Genomic DNA, 12,914 nt, shown 5'->3' with positions numbered 1-12,914 from the left:
ATTGAAGTTAGAAGTTATTTCAGTTAGTTTTATTTTTTTTTATTACATATCAGTAAAAGCTATTGTCAATTTTATATATTACCAGTTAATGTGTTTTTTGTAATTTTTTACATAAAATTTCATTTTAGAATTCTATTAATCCAAAGAAAGAACTCTTCTTTGTGGAAGAAACATTTTTAGACATCCTAATTTTTTTGGCGCTTAAATAAATATTGAAAAAAATAAAAAATTAACATATAAATATATAATAAATAATAAATAATTATGATAGAAATAATTTCTCAGTGCATTAAATCACTCATGAATGAAATATGGCGCCAATGTTTAAAATATTATACAATCATGAATTTATATACATATGTACATATATATAATAAATGTATATAGTATGGCAATGTTCTTAATTATTTCGCGAATTATTTACAATAATTACAATCTATATCAGGAATGAGCTTGAATACCTAATTTAGTTGATATTCATATTGATTTATATATATGTATGTATGTATACTTCAATTAAATTAATAAGCGTATTTGTCTTATTTTTAATTACTTTTCATTGAATACAACATATAAACTATGAGTTTTAACACTTTATTCGCACTACTACGCTCTCAGCACACAGTTATCGTCTTCTATGAAGTCTTCGGAATAAGTTTGCGAGTTTCTTTGAATCTCCGTATGCGTGGTGTACCGTTTATAAATCAAATAGCTTAGCCAAAATATCAGCGGGGGCATTGCTAACCCCACAGGCATTAAAAATAGTAACCAGAATTCACTCGGATCGGTGTATGCTTCCCCGTTAGCGCTGTAGTCTTCTACATATCCTTGACGATGAACTTCTAAGAATGCTTCTCTAATTTTATAACCATGAAAAGTAATAGCGGCACATGCATAGTAACCCGCATCCCTCAGACTCACTCCATTTAATATCAATTTGCTTAGAAACATATCTTCTCCTATGTATTTTTCACCAGCCGTATGCAACAGCTCATAGATATGTCCGTTGTAATGGACAATGTGCGCATTAAGATTATTACTATTGATAGCCATATTTTCCAAATCATTGGGAAGAGAAGCTGGTGTGCGGCGAAACCACTTTATGGTGGGATGCTCTTCACTTTGCACCCGACACTGAAACACCACTTGGTCATTGATAACAGCCGTCTTATTTAAAGGGTATGGATCTACGAATTTGGGTATAGCCGCACTAGTATCTGAAAAGAAGATTATACTTTGAATTAATTTTTAAATCTCTATAAATTGCTTACGATAGTCTTTTGTCGGTTTCTACTAATTTTTGTTCACTTACTTTTCACATCAAGTTGATAAGTACGAACGAATTGAATATCAAGCGCGTGTCCAGATTTATACTTCAGTGGCACAACGGTACATTTATATAAGCCAGAATACTCCTCAGTGACATTGTGGAGCAACAAGTCTGATTGGCAAAAGTTTTCTTCACAAGGTAACTGCATCCACTTATGGCAGCTTTCGCCGATGAACGTTTTTTCTCGACACTATTGTAAAAATAATTTTAAAGGTAGATAAATATAATAGATAGTTTTGATAGCTCCTACCTTAAAAAACCAATAGATCTTTTTATCTGCGAGCTGTTCTTCATCCATCAATCCTTCAACACCACAGTGTAATCGAATGTCATAACCAGCGCGCTGATGTATGAATTCAGTAGATTCTTTAAAAATTTTAATAAATTGTGTTACAACATCGTTGCAAGGATTTTAGTGAAAGGACATTAAAAAATAACATATTGCTGTTATAGCATTGCTTTCACAATACAACCTCGCATCGTATATTGTATATTGATAACACTGTGGAACATTTTTGGGATTATTGTCTGGGGGTGAGAAATTCCAAGTCAGGGTGATGGTACTAGGTCAGTATAGTAAAACCCTCAAAGAGTTTGGCGTTCGTATGTGTCAGTTTTTTTAATGACCTTTTAAATTTCTTCCTTATCTTGATGTTTTTTCGCTTAGTTGTAACATTTTGGCAAAAACGTAGTTTAACATAACTCGCGAACCACTATTATCTATTTTTCCAACCCATTAGACGGTTGTAGCAGCTTTTACACACTATATTTGGTAACCAATTTTCGTTCACTATAACATTTAAAAGGTCATAAAAAAACTGACCCATACGAACGCCAAACCCTTTGAGGGTTTTACTATACTGACCTAGTACCATCACCCTGACTTGGAATTTCTCACCCCCCAGATTAGCTGTTGTACTGTGTAATGTTCATTTCTATATCTACACTTAAATTAATAAATTTATCTAAAGAGATGTCCACAACTAAAAATTAACTCCAGTAGGAAAACGTTCACTCACAATCATTCTCTGGCGTGGCTACGCTTTCGAATTTGCTCTCTTTTGCAATATCATTTCCGTTCATTTATGTTAATTTAAGTACGTTTAAAAATAATTTAAAAAGTGCCTACTGTATATGGCCCTGTTTTTTACTACTCAAATCCGTACACAAAATATATAGATAGTTTTGGTAAATATTTTTAATATTATCTCTTTACTATTTGCATGTGTTAAAAAGCCTTAGTCACGTACCTGTGTAGTCCAAATATAGTCCAAAAACTTCCGTCATTACCATTGGCATAAATATTGCGTAGAGATACCTCAGTTTTACAGTAGGACCCATTGCGTAACTCTTCTGAACATTACAAATAGCTAAAATGTAAAGAGATTTCCTTCTGTATTGGAAATTTCACACGCAGTTAGAATCAAAATTGAAAACCTTGTTTCTAAAGTGAATAGCTTGAATGCAAATTTACAATTAATTACATGAGCTGAAACGCCAAAACTATAAGTCATACGTAAGTAAGTAGTCATACAGAAATCACGCCTCCACAACATTATCACAAGACTATATACTGTGAATACCCTGCGAGAAATGCCTGGTAGCCACTTTCCATTTATTCTTGTGCGAGAGTACAAATATCTCAATATTTTCTTAATTAATTTAGTTATTACAAATGTATATGTTTAAAGGCTTATCTGCATGACTCTAAGTATGAAAATTGTTTTCAAGAGCCCAAATTTCCATCTATAACCGACAACAAATTGTAAACATATGAGAACATAACGGGGTTTTTAATAAGAACACTAGAAAATAAAACAAACACGGTTTGGTATATCAATGAAATGCTTTATTCCTTTGAAAGTACATTTGATGCTATTATATGTATATGGAACTCGATTTCTTTTGCATGACCACCACGGGCACGCTTGCAGAAGTCCAGACGCTGAACCCAATTTTCGACTGTTTTCAAGCATAAATCGGCAGATACTGCTACAATTTCAGGTTCAATATTCGTAAAAGATTCATCAATTGTCGCTGGCTTATTCGCATAGACCGTAGACTTGACGTAGCCCCACAGAAAACTAACGGCGTCAAATCGAACGACCGAGGCGGCCAATTGACTGGGCCATTTCGTGAGATAACACGTTCAACAAACTTGGTTTCCAATAAATCGATTGTGACATTCGCTCTGTGGCTTGTGGCGCCGTCTTGTTGGAACCACATATTCTCGAAGTCCATATCATCCAATTCGGGTCAAAAGTAATCGGTTATCATTGAGCGGTAGCCCATTCACAGTAATGTGCCGGTCTTGATCTTCGCTGAAGGAGTACGGCCCAATAAAGCCGCCGGCGCGTAAACCGCACCAAACCGTAATTTTTTTGAGATGCAATGGTGACTTATGGAATACGTGTGGATTGCTGCCTAACTAATAACGCATAACGCAGCTTATTGACGAAGCCATTCAGCCAGAAATGAGCCTTATCGCTAAAAATGATTTTTCGATGCAAATCCCGATCATTTTCAAGTTGTTGCTCAGCCCAGTTCACGAACATACGGCGATTCTGGTGGTCAAACGGCGTCAGTTCTTGCGTCAATTTGATCTTGTAAGGATGTAGGCCAAGATCTTTTCGCAAAATTCACCACAACGACGTCACAGAGATGCCCAACGTTTGAACGTGTAAGAAACTGATTTGGGTCTTCCTCATTGATTGATATTCTCGAAGCTATGGGCACTTCTTAGTTTCATTGGCACTGGAACATTTTATACTATGAATGTCAGGACGATTAAGACGACCATAAATTGGACATAGCGCTCTTAAAGTTGAGGCCACTGACTCCAAATTTCGGTAGTAAGTTTTAATAATGTCGACTCGTTGTTGGATCATATATCTTTCCATGATGAAATGGCAAACATTACTGAAGATAAATGTCAAAAAAACGGGGAAAAATATGTCCACTTTTGTAGCGTCCCTATTGAAAAACCCGTTATTAGTTATGCGAGTTGAGAATCGTAAATATTTCGCGCATAAATCCAGCAATCAGTCTCGCAGCGATTCATTGTCTGTTTGTTTAGTTATATTTATATTTTATTCTAAATATATACTTACATATATGTATGGTACATTTGCGAACATATTTAAAATGTTTACTTCAATGTGAAAATTGTTCGAATTACAAAACAAATTAAAATATATACGTAAAAATAAGCAAATGCTTAGTACGGTCCCAGCAACATTATATGATTTCGTAATTTGAAAAAATTAAAGGCAACTGAAACATTTCCAGGTCTCCAAAGGTCTTTTATAAAAAACTGTCTCGTAAAATTGTAGTCAAAATTACCAACTGATAACCTTCCTTCTTGGTATCGCATTCCATTATAATGGGTTGTCAAAAAAGTCTTGCGGTATTTTTATTGAATTTTTTTTATTGAAATTGAAAGGAATTTTTGATGACTCATGCCCAGCTCTTGACCGATGCTACGGCTGCTACTATGCCGGTCTCTTTCGACCAATTCAGCGATTTTATCGCAGTTTTCGACGACAGGCCTTCCGGAGCGTGGCGCATCTTCGACCACCTCTACACCAGAACGAAAACGTTGAAACCATCGTTGTGCGGTGGAAATGGAAACTGTATCGGGTCCATAAACTGCACAAATTTTATTGGCGGCTTGAGATGCATTTTTGCATTTATCGTAGTAGTCGTAGTAGTACTGCAATCAAACAGGTGTTACCGCGTGAAATGAGCTTTCCAAAAAGGTATAGCATGACCCGATGCGACGAATAAAACTAGAACTACGCGCTTTCAGCGCCAACTAGCGAAAATACCGCAAGACTTTTTTGACAACCTAATATTATATAACAGGGTGGGTACCTTCACTACTATAACTTCCACTATATTAAAGATATCTATATTAAAATCGACTTACTTGCAAAAATCACTATATTTACCACCAACCAAAGAAAAGGAATAAATAATAATAAATATGCGGGTCTAGGAGAAGGTGAAAAACTGTAAATTTGGGTTTATGACGAATAGGGTATAGTCGTGTCCCATTTCGTCAATTTCAGAGTATGCGCAAGAGAGTTTTCTCCCATGCTCATTAAGATAATTCACACATTACCCAGATATGAGGATTGAAATACATCATGATACTACGTATGCATTGAGCTTAAGGTAATGTCCATATGCACAACCATTTTTTATCGCTTAATCCAAAAAGGGAAAACCGTCAAACCCATCCCATTTGAAAAATAAGAAAGTACAGTTTTATCAATCAAAGTAATTGATGGTGAAATGTATCTGGTTTTTGTTTGCCATTTTACCTTTTCTGAGACCTCAATAAAATACTTTCTGGAAAGACGACAAGAAAAAACGTTAACTTCGTACCGGCTGCACCGAAACTATAATACCCTTCTCAGGTGGATTTCTTTTGCCAAAATATATATAATATATCGTTTTGCTAGTTCTTTCTGGTCATGACGTTTGATAAAAACAACATCTAAGTCGCATTGAGATTACTTAATTAGGAAAGAATATCTTCACCTTGATTTTGATCGCAATAGTATTCCGATCTGAACAATTTATTCAGAGATTGTAGCATTGTTGAATAAAAAAGTTTTCATAGAAGGACTTGAATTTGGTCAATCAGTTTGTATGAACGACATGTATGTATGTATGTATGTATATACCTTTTTCAAAGAACATTTAGAATATAAGTACCATAGAAGTCATCAAGATAGACATTTTTCCAAAAATTTGGAATATCAATAACTTTAATTGATGAAGACGATGTTAAATAAAAGATGATACGAGCTCCTCAGCCTGCATAATACCTCATTTAGTTTTTGGACTTACTTACTTGTTAGGTAAAGAAAACTATTATACTCATTGCAATAAGTAACAATGGTATTAAAGTATGCGCGAAAGCTATCCGTTCTTGTATAATTATCACACAAACTACAAATCGTTAAGAACTCGATTTGCTTATTTAAATATTGTTTTTCATTCTATTGCATACCAATGCTGGTGCGTATGCATGTAGCCTGGGATAAATATTTTTCCAGCAAAACGCTTAACAAATTGTTTCATTAAATCAAATGATGCACATATTTATTTTATACTAGACACTTTGTTTATTTACTCAGCGATTTATGTTTGTTGCTGAAAAAATAAAAACAAACAATTGAATTAAAATACATTTTTTAAAATAGGATTTGCTGTGACTGCTTCGAGAACAGGTAAAAATTGGCATAAGAGAAGAAAATTCAAACTCTGTAAGGCTCAGATCGTGATTCAATTATACATTGTGACAAAAAAGCACGCGGAAATTGTAATTAAATTCATCGAGTAAACTATATATCAAAACAAGAAAAAACGTTAACTTCGTTAACTAATATACCCTTCACAGGTGCATTTCTTGTGTTCAGTTTATATGGAAACTATATGCTATAGTAATCCGATCTGAACAATTTTTTTCGGAGATTATATTATTACCTTAAGCAGTAATCCATGTCAAATTTCGTGAAGATACCACGTCAAAGGCGAAAGTTTTCCATACAAGCCCTTGATTCCGATCGTTCGGTTTGTACGGCAGCTATATCCTATAGTGAGCCGATCTGAACAATTTCTTCCGATATTACGTTATTTTTATGAACAATAAATCATACCAAATTTCGTGGAGATATATCGTCAAATGAGGAAGTTTCCCATGCAAGCATTTGATCCCGATCATTCAGTTTGTATGGCAACTATATGCTATAGTTAACCGATCTGACCAACTTTTGTGAGGATACATTGTCAAATGTGAAAGTTGTCCATACAATAACTTGATTCCGATCGTTCAGTTGGTGGGCAGCTATATGTTATAGTGGTCCGATATCGGTAGTTCCGACAAATGTGCAGCAGAAGAGAAAATAAGAAAATGACGTTTGCAAAATTTCAAAACGATATCTTAAAAACTGAAGAACTAGTTCGTATATATACCGACAGACGGACAGACAGACAGACGGACATGGCTAAATCGACTCAGCTCAACATATTGATCATTTATATACATATATACTTTATAGGGTCTCCTACGCTTCCTTCTGGGTGTTACAAACTTCGTGAGAAACTGTGACTGAGACTGTGCTTAATTAATGTACCAAATATGAGCGCGATCTGTCAACCAGTTTGTTTACAGCAACTGCTTAAGTCAGTAAACCTCAATGGTGCGTTGCGATTTTTACAATGTATAAAAATATCGCACAAATATTTGTCTCAAATTTTGTATTCTGACCAAATTTCGTATGCAGAATCATTGCGACTGTTGGAAAATGATTACGGTGATTTAGTTTTGTCAAAAACACAAGCCTTCACGAGAGATCGTTGAAGACTTGCCTCGTTCTGGACGATATTCGATCTCTTCAACGGATGAAAATATTAAAAAAGTAAAGAATATGGTACTTGAAAATCGTCAGACTGGTGTTAGAGAGATGGCAAGACAGCTCAACATCTCTCGCGAGTCCGTTCGAATGATTTTGGTGGATATTTTGGGTATTAAACAAGTTCTTGCTAGACTCGTCCCTATAAAGCTGATTTTTTTTCAAAAAGAGTACAAATTTAAAGCCAAAATCGCAATGAATACCATCGATCAACCACCGTATTCCCTAGATTTGGCTCCGTGTGATTTTTTCTTGTTGCCCAAAATGGAATAGCCGCTCCGTGGAATCCGTTTTCAGTCGATCGAGGAGATAAAACACAATTCACTGAATGAGCTGAAGGCCATCCCTAAAAGTGTTTATGAAAAGTGTTTAGAGGACTAGAAAAATCGTTAATTGATGAATAATTAAATATTCCGCGTTTTATTTACAATTCCCAGGTAATTCTGTCACATTGTATAAGGTTGGGTCGATAGATTTTGACATTGTATATACAAACAATTTTTCTGTATCGACACAGCCTTATATAATTGTAATGAACGGTAATTTTTTAAATAAATATTTCAATAAGATTATCTTTTAGTTTACCCGAAATTGTATACCATCCTTAAAAATGTAATTCCTAATACTTTTAGAGTGTTTTTCTCTCTACCACATTCAAAAATTCTCTGAACTTAAGATTTTATGGTTAGGTTATGGTATAAAGAACAATTTTGAGGGCCGCCACTATAATTATAGAATTTCAGCTTAATTTGCAAATTAAAATCACATGGCGAATGTACACCGAGCTTGGTTTAAACTAAGTTAAATAAGTTTCTCTAAACTTGCCACTATAAAAGCCGGTTAAGCAGAATAAAATAAATCTTTCTGGTATCATTAACTATTCACTTTTAAATCACAAACAAATGCCACTGCATTAATAAAAGATTAAAACTTTATTATTAACAAGTTGAAATTAAGTTTCTGCCCAATTCAAACCCTTCTGGGCGATATCAATTTCTATTTACTGAAGTACGTAGAAAAGCACTTTATCTCACAATTGCTACACAGTTAATGCGCCGATAAATCAGAAAAGTTAAAAAAAAAAATGAAGCCCACGAACCCAAACAGTGGCATAGAACGTTTAGCGCGAACAGTTTCGATGCAGAAAGCTCTTTATAGCTACCACACATACTTATGTACATACATGTCTATATTTGTATAAACACCGCCCTACGCACACTCAGGTAAGATGGTTATCCTACAATTAAACAAAATAAATAATAAGCTGATATTTATGAAGTTGCCTATAACATGAATTCAATAAGAACAACTATTGCAGATAACAGTTTGCAAAATATAAATGTATAGCTGAATTGTGGAAAAACTTATCGTTTGCCTTATTATGTAGCTCGGGAACTATGCAATGTGGCTGGGGTTCATTTACAAGGCAGGGAGTTTGGAGGTAGTACATGGATATAGGTGCATATGTATGTATCTTTCTAGTTGTTGTTCTACACGCAAACAAGTGTTGAGATTCTGATATAACAGCAAATAAAGTCGTAATCAGAACATACAGTAGAATGTCAATAATGGCCTACACAATGGGTATAACATCTGCAACAGCTGCGACAACATTCGATTGACATTTGAAAGAAATATTTCCATTGATGTAGCAACTTTGGTACCCTACGCAAAGGGGTTCTTAGTGTGATGGTCTGCGACAGGACAGTGTAAAATTGATAGGTACTGTATTTCCGTTTAAATAATATTTGAATGTGTGTTTAACAAATTGGATACCTTTGTTAATGTTGTTAAAGCGTCCGTTATTGGAAAAGGCTTATGGCGATGCAAAAACACAAACCTACAAGTGGTACAAAGCCTTCAAAGACGGTCGAGAGATCGTTGCAGACTTGCCTCGTTATGGACGACCTTCGACCTCTTCAACTGATGAAAATATTGAAAACGTGAAGGATATGATGCTTGAAAATCATCCGGCTGGTGTTAGAGAGATGGTAAGAAAGGTCAATATCTCTCGCGAGTTCGTTCGAATGATTTTGGTGGATATTTGGGTATAAAACACGTTCTTGCTTGACTCGTCCCTATAAAGCTGAATCTTTTTCAAAAAGAGTACGATGTGACGGAATTTAAAGTTAAAAACGCAATGAATACCATCAATCAACCACCATTTTTACCAGATTTGGCTCCGTGTGATATTTTCTTGTTTCCCAAACTGAAATTGCCGCTCCGTCGAACCCGTGTGCAGTCGATCGAGAAGATGAAACAAAATTCGCTTATGAAAAGTGTTTCGCATACTGAAAAATCGTTGGCATAATTGTAATTACAATTTCCGGGTACTTTTTTATCCCAATATATATAAAGTATGTTAAACATGGAAAGATTTACATGAATTGTCAATACGGGCCTCAAGATATCGGTTTAAGCTCTTAAACAGCTATTTGTTGAAGTTTCTCCAAATTTTTATAAACACCAGGTCGCGCATATTCAATAGTGGACGTCATACATACATATGTACATATATGTAACAAATTCAACCCCATGACTGCCAAAGTTAAGTTACTATGTACAACGACTATAAGCGATATTTGGTGGCTTATCAGTTTATTATCTAGCGAAGCGGTAGCCAATGAAACAATAACAACACAATGAACGTGTTACAGTGGCTAATGCAGACATTGCAGCGGTAGCAATGGCTCTTATCTAAATAATGAAATTGAACTGTAGCCACGACAATTGCTAAATAACAAATTTAACCAAACTTATTTGAAGTCTGAAAAAAGATTACTCCTACAATGCTGTCGTAAGAACAAATATGCACATTGGTTTATTCTGTATTTTTCATTCAAACTAAAAAAAGTAGAAAAATACATCCAAATTAATACATAATCATTTAAGAAAGTTCATGTATTAAACTACATGTTTTGTAAAAAACCACTGCAATGTAAAATATACGTAAACATGTATACATAATAATTAATTTTTTTTCTAAGTCTACACATTTGATAAACATAAATTTTAGTTACATACATATGTATTAGAAAACAGTACTGAGCTTATCCAATTTTACAAAATCCGATACGCAGATGGCTGATGAACATTTAAAGGAAACTATTTCACCCAAGAATAAGTAATTAATAATACTTACATATTATATTTAAAATAGTATATGAGGAAATTGCTTACCCTGTTATAAGCAAATTTTGATGAAAATATGTTCAATGCACTCTACCGACTTTGTAATAAATAATTTTTAAAGGTTTCATTATTTTTTAATTAAAGCATTATAATGCATATGTAAGTGTGTTTTTTTCATTTATATTTCCTTATTATTTACAAAATTTGCGCATTTCTTTCGTTCGTTATGGCACAATTATTTTAAATATGCACATATTTTATTAAATTTTTCGTCAAATACCACATCACCATATCATTTTAAATTTTTATGAATGTGTTAATTAAATATGTTTTTTGCGATTTTCCGGTCTATTAATAATGAAGTTGCTTTTCGTTATCCAATTATCAGTCCCGAACAAACCGACTTTAACGAACTTCTTCTTCCGCGGTCGTTTGCGTACTGTGAACGGAAAATAAAAGCGTTCTCTATTTTAATACTCTCACAATATGTTGCACAGAGTACGTTAGAATAGTTTAGTTCGCCTAATGGTTGAGATTAACAAATGGGTAAATTTCTAAAGGTGCTATAACTCGCAAACTCCGATAAGTAAATTCTGCAGTGATAATGGAATTTTTGCATTGTGGATGAGTTCAAACTTTTACGAAAAACTAAATATCACATTACCAATTGGGGTCACTTGAACCAAACTCGATTCATGTTAATCCAATTATGGCTTTTTTATACATGTATGCATGTTGCTACATAATATAAAAGCTTTGTTCCCTAACTGTTGTTTGTTTCACCCAAAAATAATCAAATTAAATATAAGGTTATACATTTAACAAATAAGGAAGGGCTAAGTTCGAGTGCTACCGAACATTTGATACTCTTGCAACTTGCAATAATCAAAGCCAGGGAAATACTTTACGGTGTAAAACAAATCATTTACATAGAGCAAAGTCAGCCGAATGTTAGTGATATTAGTTATATAAGCCAAGTTTTCACTCAAATTTATCTATTTTAGACATGAAGATACACTGTTATAAATACAACACGCTCTCTTATTGGCCGATATACAAGTACAAAGTCACCCGGAAGTTCGAAAATCTTTATACATTTAAAGTATATGGGGGCTAAGGGAAGTATTGGTCTGATTCGACCCATTTAAATATTCGGTACCTATGGGCTTGAACAGTTTTTATTGGATTTAAACAATGTTTGGTTATAAGGTGGCACACACTAAGACATTATTCGTGCAAAGTTTTATCCCGTTATATTAATTGTTTCTTGTTTTGTGTACTGTAAGCTGAACGAATCAAGTGGAATTAAGTAGACGTAGTTGTTGTTCGATTTCGTCCATTTTTTACAATGTGACATAAGAATGTAGGAAGAATGCCACGTACTAAATTTTGTGGAAATCTGATGGTCGGGTCCCGAGATATGGGATTTCACCAAAATGAGGGCTACGCCAATGTCCAATTTTCACACCAGTCCCCATAAAGGTCTCTCATACCATCTCGGTGGTAAAGTTTAATGTCTCTGGCGTATTTAAATAATGCTTTCTCGCGCTTTTAGTAGTTTTTAACAGTACCGTTATATGAGGAGTGAGCGGGATTATCCTTCGATTTCATCCATTCTCACACTGTCCGTAGCCAATTTGTTTGTTGTAGCATAAGTAGTTTAGGATATATGTATGTATGTACATTAAACCTTTTAGAGGGCAGAGCCACGCCCACTTTTTCAAACAAATTTGTCCACAGGTGCGCCTTGCTACCTCGATCCCCTGTATCAAATTACAGCTTTCTATCTTAATTTAGTGCTTAGTTATGGCACTTTATATGTTTTCAGTTAATGCCGATTTGTGGGCGTGGCAGTGGTCCGATTATGCCCATCTACGAACTCGAAATTTTATTTGTACTAAGGAACCCACATACCAAGTTTCATCAAGTTACAGCTTGCAGCTTAGACGAACGGACAGACAGACAGTTAACCGGATTTTAACTTTTCTCGTCATCCTGATCATTTATATATATAGTATATATATATA

The 12,914-nt window shown here is 34.4% G+C and overlaps 1 protein-coding gene across 1 annotated transcript; it reads right to left on the bottom strand.

Moving 5' to 3' along the window:
* Window positions 1-335: 335 nt before the first annotated feature.
* LOC120778935 (fibroblast growth factor receptor 3) lies at window positions 336-11,020 on the bottom strand. The gene is made up of 5 exons (XM_040110986.1): window positions 10,936-11,020; window positions 2,581-2,700; window positions 1,581-1,696; window positions 1,313-1,520; window positions 336-1,217 (listed from the first exon to the last, which is right to left on the bottom strand). Exons 2-5 carry the CDS (start codon window positions 2,669-2,671, stop codon window positions 607-609), a joined length of 1,026 nt encoding a protein of 341 aa, XP_039966920.1. The 5' UTR covers window positions 2,672-2,700; window positions 10,936-11,020; the 3' UTR covers window positions 336-606.
* Between the last annotated feature and the right edge of the window lie 1,894 nt (window positions 11,021-12,914).

Source organism: Bactrocera tryoni, chromosome 1, assembly GCF_016617805.1.
Source record: "Bactrocera tryoni isolate S06 chromosome 1, CSIRO_BtryS06_freeze2, whole genome shotgun sequence".
Classification (NCBI taxonomy): Eukaryota; Metazoa; Arthropoda; class Insecta; order Diptera; family Tephritidae; genus Bactrocera; species Bactrocera tryoni.
This window is presented reverse-complemented; position numbering and strand designations above follow the sequence as displayed.